A 20,981-nucleotide genomic window follows, 5' to 3' on the forward strand; every position below is an offset into this window, starting at 1 on the left:
ATACATCACGGACTGCTTCAGAAAAGAAGTACAGGTATAAACGTAAGGGGTACACTGCCTTTAACTACAGACTCAGTTACAAGCCAAACGTATGATCAGATTCGGGGTTGCTGCGTGTGTATCTCAGCAGTATATGTAGTTGATATCTACAGTGATTATGTGGGTAGTGTATATTACAAAAGGTGAGGCCAGAGATTATTATATAATGGGGAAAAATATTATAAAATGGTACCAAACTAGCGGAAATACCAATTATTTATAATTCAGGTAAAAGCAGCCTCAATGAAATTTGCCAGACTGAAAAGAAATCAGAAAAAATCAAGAAAAATTTTAATTTTTAAAAATTGAATGACATACAAAATGTCGCTCTTAATCAACAACTAAAACCATTTTTAAATGGTGAGTATTAAAACTGACATCAAAGTTCACAGATAGAGTAGAACACTAAAAAGGTCAATATTTTACTGCATATAGAGGAAGCGTATTTTAAATTAATTTAATGAATTAAATCTAAATTTTATAGCCATTTTTCACTGTAGTGGCTTTTAATAGAAGCCATAAAGACAGTGTTCGGTTAAACGATAAAATTTGCTAAGATTGCCTGTTTTCTCTTTCCTAGTTAGCAAGCCAAGATTCATAGTAAGTTGTCATTTTTAAATGAAAAAATTTCAGAGTCGAAGTGAATAGTTACGAACAATCATACTGATGAACATTTTAAAGCTTATTTAATAAAATCTCTTGATTTAAAATGACAACAACCAATCTGTTACATCATCAAAATCCTGAAGTGTTTGGGTTAAACTATAACCGTTATGCGATTAAATGAAACAATGTATTTTGAAATAAAATAAAAAAAAATTGTATTATTACTTACTTACCAACAAATCAATAAGTAAATATACAAAAAAAAAAGAAAAAAAAGGAAAATAATAGGAAATTAAAAAAAACAAACAAAAAGAAAAAAAATTTATTAAAACAAAGTTAAATAAAAAGTAAAATAAATGTTTAAAAATAAAAATAAATTTTAAGTAAAAAATTAACAAAAAAAAAGAAAACGTTCACAAATAATTTCAAACGCTATTCCCTAATTTTCAATACATTATTTTATAGTTACCATGCAGCAGAATAATAAATCCGCAATTAAAGATAAGAAAAACAAGCTACTATATTAATAAGGGCTACAGTTATATAATCTAAAATCAATTATAATATTTTAACAGAAGGTTTTGATGTACTATATAGTTTGGTCGCCTTATTATCCAAACCATAAGGTGATGTTTGGGTGATTCGTTTGTCATTTTCATCACCTGAAATACAAAAATTACATTACTAATAATTTTGAGAATGAATATTAGATAAAAAAAAAAATAAAGAAAAACTTAAACCAAAATAAAATAACGATGAAAATTTAGATAAACAAAAAATATAAAACAAAAATTAAAAATAAAAACTTCAAGCCACACCAAATACTGCAATTAAAATTTTTATTTTACAAAATTATTTTCTATGAAACTCCTATAAAAAAATAAAAATCTAATTTTGTACTTAAAGTTAAATGAACTGAAATATTTTGGGAAGCTTTCTCATATCCTTTACAAGCTTTTTTTTTTTTAAAGAAAACCTCAAAATAATACTTTCTATATTTTTAATTCTCGATGAACTTCTAAATGTATTCATTTTTTTCTCTAATAGTTCTTCATTTTACCAATCCATTTTTGACTAGTAATAAATAAGTATAGTGGGTGTCATAATTTATGGTTAAACTAAGACATAATTTTTATCCCAAGACCAACAGAAACCACCTTTCACCTGTTTGTAACCATCACTTTAAATCTTTGATGGAGAAATTTACAAATCTCTCACCTTACTTTACCAAAAAGAAACCTATTATGTTTACTTTACCATAAATTTACCTTTTTTCCCTCTGGTTTAGGGGAGAAATCCCATTTACGGACAAAGTGTCGGGCTCGCTAACAGGGTCCGCAGATGTTATGGCGTATGTAGCCTGCGCCCTACCGACTAAACCTTTACACCATCAGCCTCCCTCCCGAGGCCGCATTTAAGTATTAGTCAGCCCCAGGAGGTCCCTTCGAGCTCAGTGTGTTGAGAGTCCCCGTGCATCATCACTGTCGCCCATCCGTGCAAGCACGAACGAACGCCAGCTCTGCAGAGGGCTGTCTGTCCTCCCTTCGCTGTCCAGTCCTGTATTCTTCACCTCTCTTCTTGAGGTCTTCGCTGGTCTTCTGTATTCTACTGGACGGTCCGCATGTTATTATTGGGGAGCCTCACCTCCTCATAAATCATAAATTTATCTATTACACCAATTTTGATACAATAACTATGATTTTTAATTTTCAATATTTTACTTTCACAAAGTAATACAGTTTAAATAGAGTTTGTATCATTCAAACTTTATCTTCCATACTAACAAACATGAATAATAATGAAAGGTCTTTTATTTGCCATTTACCATTCTTTGTGTTTCTTACTAAATCCTTCCTTTGTAACTTCATTATCTAATTGATACTATCTTTAACTTCTGATGTGTAATTTTCGTTTATTTCGTTTAACTCAAAAATTTTCTTTGATTTTACTGCATTTCATCATAACTTCAAACTGAATTTACCTCGAAGTAAAAGTCTGCTAAGAAGCGTATAATTATAGGGGGTAAAAAGTTTTTCTCATCTAAATGACGATTTGTCAAGATGAGGATCTATACGTTACAACATATGTAATTATCTATTATTCTATAAAAGAAGTAGAAGTACAAAAATTGGTTGCTTAGAATAAAATACAACTTTAAAAATTCAGTGTTGGTTATTTTTTCTAATACTTAACTTTTCAACAATCACTGCCACGTAATTACAAATCGTTTTTTAATAATAAAAATTACAATAAATTTATTCTCAAAAAAATACTTTTAAATTAAATTTGTTGTATCCAATTCAAATTAATTTAGGAATAAATTTTTTCTAATCCGATTTTGTTATCTGTTATGAAATTCTTATTTTAAGTTGATTTTAAAAAATAAAAAAATCCTTAGGTGTATTTCTGAATGAATCATACCACATTATATATTATTATATACATGAATCATTGCTCAATAAAAAGTTCATAAGAAAGTACAAAAAAAAAATGGCTGAAAAATAGAATACTTCAAAAATACAAATTGAGAAAATTATTTATTGTTTAACAAAATATTAATGTACTGAAGAAAGAGATTATCCAGTTCATGTTATTGTTGCAGAATAAAAACATTCACAATAAAATAATGAGCATATACTTTGGCTAAGAGTGCAAAAAACGTGCACTCTTATCCAAAGTACCGATAAGCTTATCGGACGTACCGATAAGCGAATGCTATTAGTGTAAAGATAGGAAATAACGAGAAAACGCACATGGCGAACATTTCGGAATATTATATTTGCGATCATACTATGTAATATTTCACCAAGTTCAGTTTTAATCAAAAGTCATGAGTATAAGCTTTATACTGTTTTTTAATTAATTTATTACCATTAGTTTTATTATTTTAATCCTAATATACAAACCTTAAACTACCATAACGTTTATACTACCCACGTGCCTGTTATTGAGCCCTGTAAGGAATGTGTTTTCATCAATTTCACACCACAGAGATCGAAACATTCTAAAGATAGTTGTGTCTTGTTTTAACGTAATTCATTCAACTTGTTTTGCAGTTTTTCATTAAGCTGTGTAGTAAGAATTAAACATAAAGATTAAATTTATTTAACATTCTCGATTCCTCAGTTTATGTTTTATATAACTGACTTAATCGTACTTCCTTCCAGAATTAATTACTTAACTTACTTTTGTTGAAGACATTTTAAATTTACATAATCAAAGTTAATCAAATTGTAAAAACAATAGTAATAAATACTACGCGAAACACAATACGAATTAATGCGCTAACATGCACTTCAAATATAAAAAAAAATTTTTAAATTAATAATATAATAAAGTAATAATGAATAGAGTATTACAATATGAATCACTCGTGCTTAAAATTATTATTAAGTTATAAATACTGCTGTATTGCTGATGACTAATGTTTTCTGGAAGTGAGACGCATTAAAACTATACCAAATGTCAACATATGTATTCCCTCCCACTCATCAGATGATAGGCTCAACTGTACAACATGTAGATGGAAGTGTATACGTATGATAATTAGCTGATAATAATACGGTTAGTAATGTCGTATCCCAAATACGATATGGAAATACAGATAAACAAAATTCAAATATTGAGGTTTAAGTATTACGCCAAGGTTAATAAACGGTAATTTATAAATAAAAGTTAAATATTCGACTTATTTTCGTTGCTTGTTGTTTTTAATATTTTTTTAAAGAGGAAAACAGTTTTTTTTTTATTTAAATAATTAATTTTTGATTAAAGCTAATTTCAGAACATGAATAGTACGAAAGCAATACTTTACAGGAGTAATAATTAATAAATTTACCATTATACAAAATTAATTGCTCTAATTAAACTAATCATATATATCAAAGGGCAAACACACAAGTATTCACTAATTCAATTAACATTATAAATTATACCCTCAGGTTTTCACAAAATTGTTTTCTTACTTTTATAAAAATATTTCTATATTGCATAAAAAAGTATACTCTACTGATCTCCTCCAACCATACTTCTGGATGAAATACTGTTTGTCATTTTATTTATTTTTTTTTTTTTTTAGGACAGCAGCATGTTCTATCCTGTCAGTTTCGATAACAATAGAAATATATAAAACGAATTGGTCCACGATATTGAAAAGGAAAAGAATTTGCCATTGTAAAATAGTACTCATACTTTAATATAACACATTATGCTTTGTATAATAGCTAATGAGATAAATGACGATTTTGTGAAACTGTCTTTAGACAGAAAATAACACCAACAGTCACTGAATTAGTGTTTTCAGTTTTCTACTAAATTTCTGTTCTTGAAAATTGGTATTAAAACTAGTAATCAGAAGAGTGTTTCTCTGTGTGTAAAATTTTATTTCCGGTTTTAATGTTAATCAAAAATCATGTAATGTCTAATTTTTTACATAAAAAGTTATTTTAAAAATAAGAAATAAAAATTAATAAAATACTTAAATAATTTGATATATTTATTACATTGAAAATTAAATAAAATTAAAAGTGTATGAATAAAAATAATTCATCGCTATTAAATTGTTAAAAAAATATATGTAATATAAATAAATAAAACCATACTAAAATTAAAACATTACGTTATTCCATCCATGTATGTACTTCTTTGTACATAATTCAAAGAAACTGTATCAGAAAGTTTCTACAGAATAAATCCTAATGAAATGGTAACACAAGTTAAATTGTTCGTCTAAAACGTTTTAAAATATGACAACAGAACACATGCTACGAACAGACTTTATTTTATTTTCATTAATTAAAACTAGATTTCGCTTAGTTCAAACGAAAAGGCAGAAAAAAAATATTATCTTTGTAAAGAAAAGCTGAATGAAAATGAATGAAGAATGAAATGGAAGAAAAATTATTTCAAGACAAAGAAGTGATCTAATGAAATTTTCTTAAAGAACAGAAATCTAATTAATTTAGAATAGAGTTGCTGACGACTGTAATAATAGTAATAATAACAATAGCTATAAGAATAATAATATTTTCACACAGATCTCTTCTTTAGCGTTTTACTCATTCATTTTAGTTAAGATAAACTTGTACTATCTACTTTTTTTCTATAAAAAGTAAACATCCATTTTTTAAACAATCTTTTTATTTTTTATGTTTTATTTAAGAAAACAGACTCTTCAAAACGGTAAACAAGAATAATAAGTAATTATACACTATCTTTTATTAACATCTAACAAAAAATAAAATAAAAATGAAAAATTTAGAATTTATTTTTTTCTTTTCTTTTTTATTTAAAAAGCTACATGAACAATCCATAACAAAACAAAAACTCTACCTTTATCAAAATTTTTCTCAGAAAAAATACATGAATTGTAACTTTCAAAGATGTTGATTTTACGTAGTGATATTGAAGTGTAGAAACGGCTTCGTATTTCAAAATTGAAGAACAATAGGAAACATATGCGGATCTTCATAGTTATTTAGTTACAACTTTTGGTGTTTGAAATCTTTCTTCCAACATCTTGAATCCGTCATATTAAATCAAACATTTTTCTTTTTAAATAAGAAATTGGACATATAATAAGATTTTAATATAAAATTTTTTCGTGAAAAGGGAATGTGAAAACTGTTTCACAACAAATAACTTAGTTATTAGTTAGAAGCAATCAAAGTTGCAAAATCGCAGTAATAATAAAACGAAGTAACACAACCGGTAGTAACTTATTTTAATTCTTTACTGTAAGATTACATCCAATAACAAACTTTAAATGGTTAATGTTGGGATTTATAGCTCAAAACACTAATAATAACAGCGTTCATAATAATAAATAACTCTACTAATAATAATATCAAGTAACTAATGATCTGCAACACTATAACTGTATAAATTAAATGACTAGATCAACTGATATCGTTTACTTCAATTATAACAATATATATTTTAAAAATTTAGTAAAAATGTTTGATTTAATAAATTACGTAATTCAATAAGTTTTGAAAAAATAATTTAAACAATTTTGAAATTTAAAAAAAAATGTATTACAGGTTTATGAATGTATTAATTTAAAATTAAGTTGTAGAGGTATAAATAGAAAGTTTAATTCAATATTAAGCTGATTTTTGAAGTCGAGAGTTTTCGAGTTCTTGTAAAGACAGTTACTTTTGTATGGATTTGAATGCTAGAGTCTGGATATCGGTTTTCTCTGATGGTTAGATTTCAATTAACCGCACGTCTCAGGAGAGATCGACCTCAGTCTGTTCAAGACTACACATTTACCGGTAGATTTACTACACTTACCCACCAGACTGCGAACAGATGCCTTGGCATCTCTGCAGAGTCCTGTTGACATCATGTTACTGCGCTGTTACTCTGTAACCTGGTATTACGTGGATAAATATAACGGATTCAAGATAACGGAAAAATGTTAAACACACCATAGAGTAGTAATTTTCTAACTGTGTAGATCCACTCTTTTGTCTATTTCGTATTATCTCTCATTTTTTAAATATGAATAAATTTTCAGTCTTTAATATCACTTTATATACGGAATAAAATATAAATATTTGTTGGGGTTCTGCAGAAAGAAATCAGTTGATAGTAGTTAGTATTACCTGTTAATTTAATAAACCTCGCGGCTGCTATTTGCCTCAGCTACTACCATTAATGTATCTGGTAGAATTTAGAGCTTGTGTAGACTGTATTTTTGATGAGATGATAGATGATGAAATGAAGCAACGCTATGTTCTTCTTGAATCGTTATATTTAATAAGTTGCCACACTTGACATTTTGATTGAATTACAATAGTTGCATTAAACTTAAAAATGTATGACACTTTAGTCATAATTAAACTTGAACATTATCAAGAAACTGTGAGTCCCCTTGGACTGCAATGAAAACATGACCGCACTACGCGGGATTCTGACGTAGATAAGTCGTACAGCTTAACTCGCCGGTGAGCGCTAGAACCCACCATATCGCAGCACCGGACGGCTCGACGTGGAACGGAACAGTATCCAAATATCGAATTCGATATCTTCAAGCTCATTTTCAGATATAAAAATAAAAAAATGTGAATTAAAAAGATTTTATTGAATCCATCAACCTTAAGTCAAGGAAACTTGTTACTGATTGAAAGTGGTTGTTTTTAATTATCTTTAATTGCTAAGTTCCACAGAAACAATCCTGAAGAACAGTTTTCTTCAAGAAAACTGAAATATTTTTTTTCCGGAATGTTTTTTTTTTTTGTTTAATTTAAATGAATTTCTCTGCAACAAGAATTATCCTGATACAATGAGGTTTCAGTTTAGTGTTCATTATATTCAACGCTAGTATTTGAACACACATTATTACTTGCATACTTTAGTCAACGGTCCTTCTAAATGAAAATCTCATCGATTGAAGCTAAACATGTATTATGTCATTATTTATTACTTTTCTGGAGATACCCATAAAAAAAGGTTTTAAATCAGTATTCCTCTGATAACATACGACCAGTTTTTCTGCTATTTTGCTAAATTTTCTTTATCATAAAGTAATTCCTATATCTCCAATTTTTAATGGTGTAAAATGTTTCCTCTTTTGAGAAAAACCTTTTGGCCGTTGTTTTCAATTCATCCAAATGTTTTCAAAAACCTTTTCCCAATTATCGGTTGAAATAACTGGGACTGTTTCAATTTATTACCGATTGATAAATAAATGTAAGAGTTTTAATTATCTTCTACGCGTATTAGCTCCCAATTATGACTAAATTATTGTTAACTCTATATATATATTACTGTTAATGACTGTATTAATAATTAATGGTCAATATCTTGTTAAAATGTAAATATCTATTTTATTTTAAATTAATGTTAACTAAAATAGTATTAAACCACTAGTTTGGAATCATAAAACTAAAGTAATCAGACTCTTATTAATGTAGCTTACAATGTTTAATGAAGAAATAAACTCTGCCGTGTGTTAGAATAATATGATTTTCCCATAATTATTTCAAAAAATGATCAACCAATACACTTGACGATAAGGCAGTTTGTATACACAGACAAAACCGCAATATGAACTCTGGAAGAAGTTTTTTGCAAATAGTTTTAGGAGGAAGGAAAAAACTCACAAAGTTCTGAATAATATGAAGATTTATCATAAAAAGATTGCTTTCAATTTAATCTAGTGAGAATTCAAGTGTGGTTTTTTTATCGTTGTAATCGGAAAATGAGAGCGTAAAGTATTGAAAGCTGGACGATTACACAAACCTGAAGTAGCTCAGGATTATATTTGACGAATGTATAAGTTGAAACCAAGGTCATCTCAACATTGGAAACGAGGCCTCAACAAAAAACAATCTCTTTTAGAAGCTGACCGATACATCTTTCAGGAGCACAGCAAAAAAAAAAAACAGTTAGAACTTCAGCTTTGGATCTAAAATTTGTCACTACTGAGTATATTGTTCCAGTACGATATGCATAATCTGTTAGGTATAACTCAGAGGGGATAAATGTGCCACTGAATCAAGCGCGATTTATCCTGTTACTAGAAGCTTCAAGCCGACACAAGGGCATAATCAACTACATCTACCCACTTGCTATAATTACCAAGTATCAGGAGAGACTGCGAACATTGAAAGGAAAAATAAACAGACCCTAGACAACCACTGTACAGTTACAGGACAGCCAGATCCTGTAGTTTAATCAGACCTTTCGGCTATAGCTTCGACTAGAACAACATCATCAAATCAAAATCGTACTCCTATTATCGCACTAAGAAGTAATATGATTAGGCAGCTCACAGCGTAGTTCAGATGCAAAACTTATCTGCAAAAGTCGGGAACTCTCCTAAAGAAAGCGATCTCTTATTTGATGTCACATCAACACCTGATGTAGGATAGGCATACATAGAGATGACTTCGTTTTCAAACGGCAAGGCATAAAACAACCCGCTATTTTCTAAAATAATATGTTCGATTTGAATACGTAAATTAAATAATTACTCAATACTGATTAAATGGGGATTTTTAATAAATATTTATTTAAATAGCGTGCAGTGAAGTTGAAATATATTCTTTAATCGCACTACTAGTAAATCAATATTCCCAAGAAAACCTGCTGATTAATATTAACAAGTTTTTCTTCGTTCTACAATAATACTCATAAAAAATATTTAAGTATTTTTTTTTTTATTTGCAAGGAAAAAATAACAAACTTCTACAGAATTAAAAACCTCTTTATTGTTTCTTCCGTTATAGCTTTCAGTTACTTTTGCTTCTTTAATAAATAAATAAAACTACTACTTCAAATTAATCTTTCATAAAAAAAAAATTGAACGAGGGAAAATACTGATAATGGATTTGAAAGTTTAAAAATGTTATTTTACATTCGATTAAAATTTTTAGCGTATTTAAATAATTTATATTTTAATGAAGATTTCTTTGTTCTTTATTAAACATAAAAAAGAAAAAAAAATAGTATAATGGAAACAAGAAATAATGTTAGAGAACTATTAGTAAACTATAATGTATGTAGGTCAAGTGCTAATATTCGTAATAGAATAACGTAATAAGGGAAGTAAATTAATTATTCACCGATTTATCCTCTTAATTCATTATAATGAATTGTAAAATAAAACATACACACTTACTAAATACATTTTAAAATGTAATTTACATGTCATAGTAACATACATTAAACGTAGTAAACATTATTTGAAATTGCATTAGCGTTCATTTCATTTAACAGAATACATTTTCAATTAAAAACTGCATTGTATTAAATAACAACGTTCAGTAGTTACGATTATAAAAGAAAAAAATACAGTTTTAAGTATTTTGTATAGGTACATACTAATTCTTATACAGAGTGTTCCGAGACGTATTCACTGAACTTCAGGAACTGATTCAGGACACCAAAATGAGCAAAAAAGTTCATATCGACATAAATCCTATTTCGCTTTGTTTTCCTTCTGGACGCCATTTTGTGATGTTCAACAAAAAAATTATTGCTCAGTAAAAGGTATACCTACTTTAATTGAATTTGGCAAATTTAAGACTTTTTTATTGAAAAAGATAATTTTGAAAAAATCATCTTCAAATATTTCAAAATAGCGGTCATCTTAATTTTAAAATTTTTAATATCTTTCTAATTATTTGTTTGATCAAATTTTACTATTACACAATTTAATAAGTATTTTATTTTGAACAAAATGACACCTCATTTGTAAACATCCGTTTAGAAATAATCGAGTTATTGCAGATAATTATTCCGGCAGTACGTTTCCGCACCGTAATTCAAGCTGATAATTTTTTGGCTGTTTTTATTTCTTCCACTAAATGTAATAAAAATGATTAATAATAAATAATAGTAGTAAATAATAAAAATAAACCAATAGTAATAAAAATTATTACCTCGCATTACTTCTAATCAAAAGAAACCCTACTTTTAGAACAAATTAAGGAGAGAAGTTGATAATATTTCATGTAATTTCAGCTGGGAAATAGAATAAAACAAGTTCCAAAACTAAAACTGCAGTCGTTTTTAGGATATCCGACGTAAAAAATCAAATTCGGTGTCGAAATGCAGGTTATTTTAGGTTTGTAGTAAAATAGCTTTGTTAAATAACTAATAAATATGGAAGATTTAGTAATAAAACGTGTGGAGAATTTAATTTTGAGAAAATTAATTAAGTAAATACAGCCAAAAATAGTAAATAAAAACTTTTAAAAATCTGTTTTTTATTGAAATAAACAGAGAAAAAATAGACAGGAAATCTTATTATTCTGTACCTAGTAAACATTATTCTTAACGTAGCAAAGCAAAAAAATAAAATACATGAAATAATAAATGGTAACAGAATAAAAAACCTCAGGTACAGTAATTGTTCTAAATTCACCACTGCATAAATGTACACAGCAATCCCCCGACAAAAAATATCTCCGATGGCTTTCCGTGTCATCTCAGGATCATTTTATATAATCTCAATAACATTTTGTTTTTCAATGAGTAGCTCCTCTTTAGTATTATATTTTTGTTGATACTATAGTTTTTATATAGCCTCAAATGAAGTAATCTACAGACGTTAAGGTCGTGGTGGACAATTGATTGGTCCACCACGTCCAATCCAGTTAAAGAAATTAGCATTCAATTGATTTCTGGTTAATAAAAAAAAAAAAATGTAGCGCTGCACTACTTGCTGGAAAATCATTTGCCATCTAATTTGTAAAGGTACATCATCTATAAGTGCCGGAAAATTATTTTTCGATAAATAAACGTATGAATCTCCCGTAAGGATTTCATTGAAAACAAATGGTCCCAGAATTTTGTTTTAAATAATGTCTCACCAAACATTATTGTGAAATCTATGTTGAAAACTACTTTCCACAGAACCATTTGGATTGCCTTTGCTCCAAAAATGGCTACTTTTAGAATTGAAGGTTCCGTTTCTCGTAAAAGTGACTTCAAGAGTTAATAAAATTGAATTTACATTATCAGCGTTGTCTAGAAGACAACGAAAGAAGTTTAACCCCTGGGAGTAATCTGTTGGCTGCAAATTTTGAACCTTCTGCAGCTGGAAAGGATATAGATTTTCTTTCCGTAGGGTGCGTCACACTTTGTTTTTGACAAACCAGTGCGACATGATATTTCATCATTAACACGATGATTTACTTGACGTTTAACAGAAAAATAACACATTTTAAATGATTCTTTCATTCGTAAATGCTGATACATCGCAAATTGTTTAAAAAGAATAGTTATTAGGTTTAGAAAGAAAAATACGATTTTCTGTCTATTTTTCGTCTATTTTGCTTTGGTAATAAACCGATTTTTGAAAGTTTTTATTGGCTATATTTAAACTACATTTCTCAGAATAAAATTTTCTACAAGTTTGATTACTAAATCTTCTACATTTATTAGTCATTTAACAAAGCTATTGTACTACAAACCTAAAAAAAAATTGTTTTTTCGATCCGAATTACGTCGGATATCTTAAAAACTACAGCAGTTACATTTCTGGTTTAAATTACATAAGAAATTACTAACTTTATTCTTAATTTGGGTTCCAGAAATTTCATTAGAGCTTCTTTTTAAAAGAAGAGCAGAAATCTGGGCGAAATCTTTCGCTAGCGTTAACACGAAAACAAATCGTTTCCAGAACTATGTTTATATGAATTTTTTCTTTACTTTTACCAGTAGAACTTGTCCTGAAAGTTTCTCAGTTTTTTGGTGGAACACTATGTATTTACTGTTAGTAGTAACAATGCAGAAATTCATAATAGAATAACAATACGAAACCAAAATATGGTTTTAAAATTCTGGCCTTTTAAAATTCTTTTTCTTTAGTTTTCTATCATTAGAACATTAAATGGTGGCCCTCTTTTTAATTTTCGTTTGGGAAAGAGAAATCTCTTTTGGAGGTTTGAGACTAATGATTTCTCCTTTTTTATTTTTATTTTTTTGTTTAATTGGATACATTTTTATATAAAGAGCATGGGACTACATCGTAATGTGCTTCAAGTCTCATAGTTTGATTTTAAGCTTAATTTAAAATTTAAAATTACCTACATGGGGACTTTACTTTTTTTGATCAATATTTTGTTTGCAATTTTAACAGCCACCTTGTAGAAATACTTGTTTGTAGTATTTTGTAAATATCGTTAATCTTTCTAATAGTAATTATTTCTTCAATGGCATTTTCTCAGTTTTTTACTCATATTTTATTCTGTAGAATATTTAATCGACTTAACAACTGCTTATTCTTTTAAAATGTATTAAAATTTATAAAATTTATTAAAAGTTAATTAAAATTTATAAATTGTACAGACGTATTTAAAAAAAATATATATATAGAGGTTTACCCGAAAGATTTTGAATTTGAATATAGGTTTAACATTTTTTCATGTGCTAGATAAATCAGTCTAACATCATAGATAAATGTAATTGTTTTTAAGTTTCTAAAGTAACCTTAAACGAATAAAAATAAAACAATTATAGGATTAAAATATTTTCTGTTTTAATAGAATTTGTATAACATGTAAAGGTTCAACTTGATATGATTAGTTCAATATACATAAATGAGCAAATTTGTTCACTGTCATTATTTATATTTTAGTAATTAATAACCGAAAAACACATTAAATTCTTAAATAAATTTCAAAATGCTAATTCAAATAAGAATATTTACGTATGAGTAATAAAAGCACCGTTTAACAGATTCAAATTAACAAATTATAGTGAGGTATTTAATTGTTCGCAGGTGTTTCAAGATGCAGACTTTAAAAGTAAGGTACGCTTTACTACAACTAATAAATGTAAATAAAATTAATAAACTACCTGAGTTCGTAAAAAATTAATAAAATATTTTCTTTATAAAAGTAACATAAACTTAAAAAATAAAATATGATTTATTCACATTAAATTTAATTGAAAACTTAAAACTAACGGCCTTTAAACAGTATACAAAATAATTTATAATGGAAGCACATTTGCAATATTGAATTCATAATTTAGGAAATAGGGAGAATCTTATAATTAATTCATATAACACACTAGATTAATAATATTCAGCTACAATATTACTCTAATTCGCAACTCATATTTGCGGTTGAATTATTAAAACAACTGTTACATAATTATTACACGCTTTATCAAAATTTACAGAAAATATTTCTCTTCACAGTACAATAAACTAAATTTAAATTACAATATTTTATTTTGGTTTTAATAAAAAAAATGGATTATACAAATAAACTTTTGTAATTATGTACAAAATTCTCTGTTGTATGAGCTTTCAATGAAAAGCAAATAAGTGAAATCATTAATAGTGCAATTCATACGATCAAAATTCATGAAGTTTGAATCTGAATGACCTTTTGCTTTCCCGTCCGTTTTGGTGTAATATGTTCTACAATAAAGGAAATCGTGCCAAACATCACCTTTCCGATTTTTTTTTTTGTGAATGTAGGAGGTGTAATAAATACAGAAATAAATTCAAAGAAAGAGGATATCTTCTGTTCGTTGTGTAAATGTGTATTTAAATTAATAACTAAATATAAGTTAAAAAAAAAAAAAAAAAAAACATTTTGTGTATGATGAAATTTATATTAGACTATTACACTGTTAAATTTCGGTATCAGGTTATCAATGAGGTGGAGAAATTGAGGGAAATCATATCCTGGCTGGGACAAAACTACAAGAAAATTATGTTCCTGTAAGTTTTATTTATTTTATTTTTTTGATGATTAATTCACCACATACGTTTGAAGGTTGTGCATGGGACTATGAAATAAAAACTTTGTAGTGTATGAAAAATTCCTTGCTTTACCGGGATTCGAACCCGTGATCTCGGATGAAAGGGTACCATTCCACCATTTATTTTAAAAGATAAGTGCTCTTTAATGGTTACCAAATTTGATACAATAAATGATTGATTTGGCTCTTGTTTGATTTGTTCTATTCCTAATACTACGAGTATTTCTAACTTAGATGCTGCGTTAACTGTGCCCTGTTGTTTTAGTGTTCAGTCTCTTCGTCATTCAATTCTAAATCCTTCTGTGTGGAATAAAATTCCTTTTGAGTGTTAGGTAATCTACGATATTTTGTAGACAATAATTGAGTGTTTGAATGATTTTGCGGATCGTTTACAAAGGTTCTTATTTTCGTTAAAGTAGCCTTTATTATAGTAGCTCTTTGTTTAATGCAGTTCTTATTTTCGTCTTTGTCCATGATTAAGACAAAATTCTACAAATTATATATTAAATTTAAAGAAATTGATGCGTTTAATTTATAAAAGTAGTTAAGGTAGGTCCTGACCGTTTGAGGAGAACAGAGCAAGGAAAATGATTATCGAGTTTGGATAATTACAACTGAAACACATATAGGCTTTCACCATGTAAAAAAAATTTAATCATGTTGAAGCTAGCAACCACGAATAACTAAAAATGTTATGAAAGTACAGATGTTTCTTTTTATTTATTATTATTGATTGCTAAACAACTTATATTATTTATTTTCTTAATTTGACAGTAGCGCAATCTCCAACAAATGGTTTTAACACATTGAATCTATAAGGTTTTTACATATATTTCTTTAATTTCTTGTTGGTGAAACCACACGTTTATCAGAGCACAAATCATCTTCTCTTTGGTAGTGCAGTACATTTATTTTTCTCAGTCTTTTCAGCCCACAAATTTTTAAACCGGTTCAGGTCTAATGAATTTACAGGCCAGTCCAGATACTGAATCCCTTTTTGCGATATGAGAAGATTAAATTTCTTTAATGAGTGGCAGGGGGCCAAATCTTGTTGAAAAACAGCATTTTTGACTCCAAAAATGAGATCTTACGTACTTAAACTCCTACTTTTCAATAATGGGATGCAATTTTTACACAGTTCATCATCCCAGTGATGGGTTCAAAAGTTTTAGGTCCAAAAAGCTGAAGCATCCCCAAAAAAATCTTCTTTTAAGGATGCTTTACAACTTGTTTGATGCGTTTTGGCGAAAACCGCTCATCATCGCTTATTCATACACGTGAAACGCTTATGCCCTAAAGTCAGAGACTTTCTAGTCAGAGAAAAGGACTTTCCTCCAAACCCAGCACTCCAGTTTTTGTATTTTTTTAGCCCAACGAAGCCTTTTCTTCTTCATGGCATCCGTTTCATATAGGCCTTCGTGTCCTGCGACCGCTTTCCAGAAGTCTTCTACGTAGATTATAAACGTGGATTTTCATACCAGCTGATTTTAAGTCTTTGTAAATAAAAAAAAAAAATTCTGATGATTAATTTTATTTATTATACATAAAATAGCATCATATTTTAAACTAATTTTGTGTTTTCTTCCATTGCAACCATTTCGTTGGGGTGAAATTATATCCATCTCAAGATTTTATTTAACTAGCTTAACCTTACACTCTGCTGCTACCTGTCTTCGAGTCATACACGTAGTGGCGGCTCGCGTATACTTGTACTTGTATACTTTATAATTGTACAATATATAATCCTTAATCTTAATATCAATAGCCATCTCCTAGTTAATGAAAAAGATAAAACATTTTTGAATGGAACTGTGAGTTTCACAGATCTAGCGGTGTGGTGTTTGTCTATTGTGCGCATGCGCATATAGGATGTTGCATACATGGTGGTGAGGAAGGGAGAACACTGTCGCTTCCGTAGCGCCGATACTGACGTGCTGGTGGAACGTAGTTTTTTTTTTATTCTGCCTGTGTATGAAACGTTCCTTGTTCGTTTCCTTTTCTAGTTTAATCAGTGGAAGGAATATGAAGGTGCTTTAGTTGTTTTTTTCAGTATTGATCAGAAGAAGGCGGGAAGAAAACGCTCTTTGATTGCCAAATCTGTCCAAAAACACGCTGGAAGAGCGAAAGCGAAGATAATTAGTAAAAATTAATTATGAATTTATTTCTGTGTACATAGAAATTTAAATTAAGTACCATTGGACTATACTGTTTTTAAGCGGACATTTTATTAAGTTATTATCTAATAATACTCAAAAATATTATCTTTATTGACATTTTATTATTTATTCGGCTAAACCGAATACGGGGTTTAAGAACATTGTGCTTAAAAACCGTGTACCATATTGTTGAATGTGAGTAAGAGTAGAATTAGATTATTATTCTGCTTTCAGCTATTCTATTAGATTATTTTTTTCGGTTCTTTTATTTTACAGAAAACATTAACCACGGCCTTGAAAAGGCCCATAAAAAACTGTCTGGGGCAGCACCTCACTAATTTTAACTGCGAGCCACCACTGCATACACGTAAGTTCATTATCTTGCTTCTTTTTTTTAATAAAAAGATATTTTAAGTCAATACTAGAAATGGAGGGAAACAGATGTACTTCATCTGGAATCAGTGATACAACATAACCAACTAAAAATTACCTCTTGTTCACATTAATTTGAACATTACTGTAAGCACGGACCTTGTACGAGAAAGGAAAGTAATGAAGATGGTACATCATTTAAATCTATACCTACGTGTACTGGAACTAAGGCCAGTCAGGTTATTGAAAATTAAAAAAAAAGGGAAACAGAGAATGTAAATGAAAGAAAATGTTATAACTAATGTGATATTATTTTTACAGAGTTTCAGAGAGGTTTTACGTTCTTTATTTGTCTGTACAATCAAGAAAACGTAATTGATACAACATGGAAATGAGCAAAACATACACACACACATATATATTTATATAGTACGGTTGGAAAACGAAATAACAGTTTGATGAATGTGAGATGTAACCGATTAAGAGAAATTATGTGAAAATTCATTTACTGACGCGTTTATGCGCTACGATTCATTCTACAATGATTTTGAAGTTAAATTGCTGTCAAATTTGTTCAACAGTATCATAACTGATCATGTATAAAGTTACGCTGTCGTGCATTCAATAATCTGATTTTAAAATTAGTACAGTTTGATATTTTATACTAGTCACAACTTTAAGTCCACAGCGTACAATTTACACCGGATTAAAGTTGCAACTGTTAAAACAAGCCTAACTTTTAAAATTACTTTCAATTTAAATAGTAATTAATAATAATAATAATAATATCAATAATAAAAATTAACATTTTCGGACACAAAATAGAATCGCTAATAACATTTCTACATCATCGTACATAGCAATCTTTATGCATATCAAAATTCAGAATAATAATTCACTGGAAGAAATCTAAAAAAAAGTTCAGACATGACAATTTTCATTTCAGTGGGATTTAAATATGAAATTTTCATAAAAATTTCGTTATATATTTACTTCAATGTAGAATTTAAAAAAAAATAAAATAAATAAATATAAATGCAACAAAAACTGCAGCGAAATAAATTATTATAAGAATGTAAAACTGAAATAAAAAATTCATGTAAAGATTTTATGATTTTAAAACAGCTTACCAAATTCCAATTTGATTTCCTCGTGCGCTTTCGGCTATCTTCAAGAGGATAATTTTAGCCGAAATATATCGAATAGCCGAAAGCGCTCGAGGAAATCAAACTGGAATTTGGTAACCTGTTTTAAAATCATACATAATAGTTATCATACCAAGCGGTGCCATATTCGAAAAATTAAATTCATGGAAAGATATCGAAATAAAAAAAATTAGAAAAATTCTTTATCCAAAATTATTAGTACCTTTAAAATTGTGATATACTACATTATTATAATATTATAGAAATAGAATATTGGTTAACAGTAAAAGGTAATTGTAAGAACTGAATTGTATGTAATGTTTGTAAGTGACCAAATAAAAATTACAATGTGCTTCCAGAAATGAAATATTTATGCTCATGAACAAAAATCATTCAATGCTGGATGTACTAGGAATATTTTATTTCAATAATAAGGTTTCTTCTTACAAACTTTATTAAGAAGATAGCATACCAAGCCATCCAAACTGTAACAGATAGTTAGATCTATCAATAAAACATAATTTGATTTTTAAGTGGCTGACCGTACATACCGAGAAAATACTTCAAATGTCTTTTTAACTTAAACGATGTATCTACGTTAAAAATATTATGATATTTATGTTACGTAACAATTTTTAGGCTATCATATTTAATTAATATTGATCAATAAACCTGACATGGACTTTGTAGATAATAAACAAAAGCCAAAGAACATAAAGTAGATAAATGATCATAATTCGATGATGACAAGTGGCGGTGGCCAGACTCTAGAATCCGTCACACGCGAATAAGAAATTCATATTTGCTGACTGGCAAAGAAAGACCGGCAGTGCAGTATATGTGATAAACTATTTACTGTTAAAAATCTACTGGAAGAGTGTACAATAAACGAAAATTTCAGGAAGAGATAAGGACTAAGAAATAATATTGCTGCTTATTTATAAAATGACAAAGAAGAAAAAAATGTTTTTACCAACAAGCCAATAAATTTCTAACGCGTTTATAGTAAGCCTTCGACGAAGTCAGTATATGATATGTTTGACTGAGAATCTTCTATTTGAAGGCGTTTTACACTCAAACATAGAATTCTCAAATTTCCACTCACCCTGACTACGTAGGGGAAGACAACTGCCAAGTGATGGTTACGGTCTCCACTCCCCCTCCCCATGTTCCAAGCCCTGATGGGCTTTACCGGATGTCATCTTTAAAACCTCGGCAAAAGACATCTCTTAGCCTTATCTTGCTCGAGTCAGGATACCGTCGATGCAAATGCCACATGTTACATTCCTATCGGTGTACTAAACCAAAGAACACGTTCAAAACGAAACACATCTTGTCATAGTCTTGAATAAGACTGATCGATGACCGAAGGAGCTGATCGATGCTGGGTATATAAGTTGAGTTCAACATTGAATTTATTATTGTGTTTTATTCAAATTTACGGGCCCTATATATTCTTACTTTTTAACGATCCAAATGGTGATTTAATTATTTTTTCAAACAATGTGACGAGGGCTAATGAGATGAGGGCAAAATAAAAAAAAAAGATAAATTTAATATGAGCTTATAATGATTGTTTTACATTTATAGGTAATATTTTTAATAAGACCAGCTGAAATTTTAAGATAATACGTTTTTTTAAACTTTTTGTAAAAAAATAATTTTGTAAACTAACCAAATGTACCTAGCTATCGGGCAAAGTCAAATTAGAATATACACTATAAAAGTACAAAAACATTCAGAAGAATAGGAATTCTTAAAGTGATATTCTTCAGTGATAAATGAATTAATGTTATTAAAATATAACCGATATAGAAAACTGATTTGTAAAGTAATATGAATATTTATATAAGAATTTAGTGTGGCATAGAAGGAAGGGATGTGGTCAATGGAAATATGTATACTACATTATTTATTGAGTGGAATGCCGACGATCATTAGTAAATAAAGGGGAAGGAAACGGTAGCAAATACGTAGCTGCAAGTATTAAGTAAGTGCAGATTCTAAGCTACGGTACCTTTTTCACTGAATACAACAGTCATCGTTTGCTTCTACCTGGAGTACGAGAATCCTTCTCATTTATCTTAGTCTTCTGACTGCAACTGTTACAAAAAAAAATCCAAAGAAGAGAATTTTAGGGTTGTATTTTAGTTAACGTTTGAAACTATTTGTTTTGTTACAAGTATTAATTGACTTTTTCTTTTATTATAAAATTTAGCTCAACTTAGAAGGAAGGTTTAGACTAAATCGTTTATCATTCAATATACGGAAATGACCTGAATTTTTAACTAATGTTTTAACTATTTAATACAAATTAAATTAACATTAAAACCATTGGATTCTGATTCGTTTTAAATATTACACTCATAGTCATTTTTTTTTTTTTTTATGCAAACATAAATGTTTTTAACTATCGTAAAAGTAATGATGG

The 20,981-nt window shown here is 28.6% G+C and overlaps 1 protein-coding gene across 1 annotated transcript in view; it reads right to left on the minus strand.

Annotated features, from left to right (window-relative positions):
* Positions 1–953: 953 nt before the first annotated feature.
* LOC142325737 (uncharacterized) overlaps positions 954–20,981 on the minus strand; it is a 479,280-nt gene continuing 459,252 nt past the window's right edge. Inside the window, exon 4 of the mRNA XM_075367770.1 lies at positions 954–1,307. Within this exon, the coding sequence (XP_075223885.1) occupies positions 1,204–1,307 (104 nt within the window). The 3' untranslated portion in view covers positions 954–1,203. The remainder of the gene's footprint in view (positions 1,308–20,981) is intronic.

This window comes from Lycorma delicatula, chromosome 5, assembly GCF_047948215.1.
Source record: "Lycorma delicatula isolate Av1 chromosome 5, ASM4794821v1, whole genome shotgun sequence".
Classification (NCBI taxonomy): domain Eukaryota; kingdom Metazoa; phylum Arthropoda; class Insecta; order Hemiptera; family Fulgoridae; genus Lycorma; species Lycorma delicatula.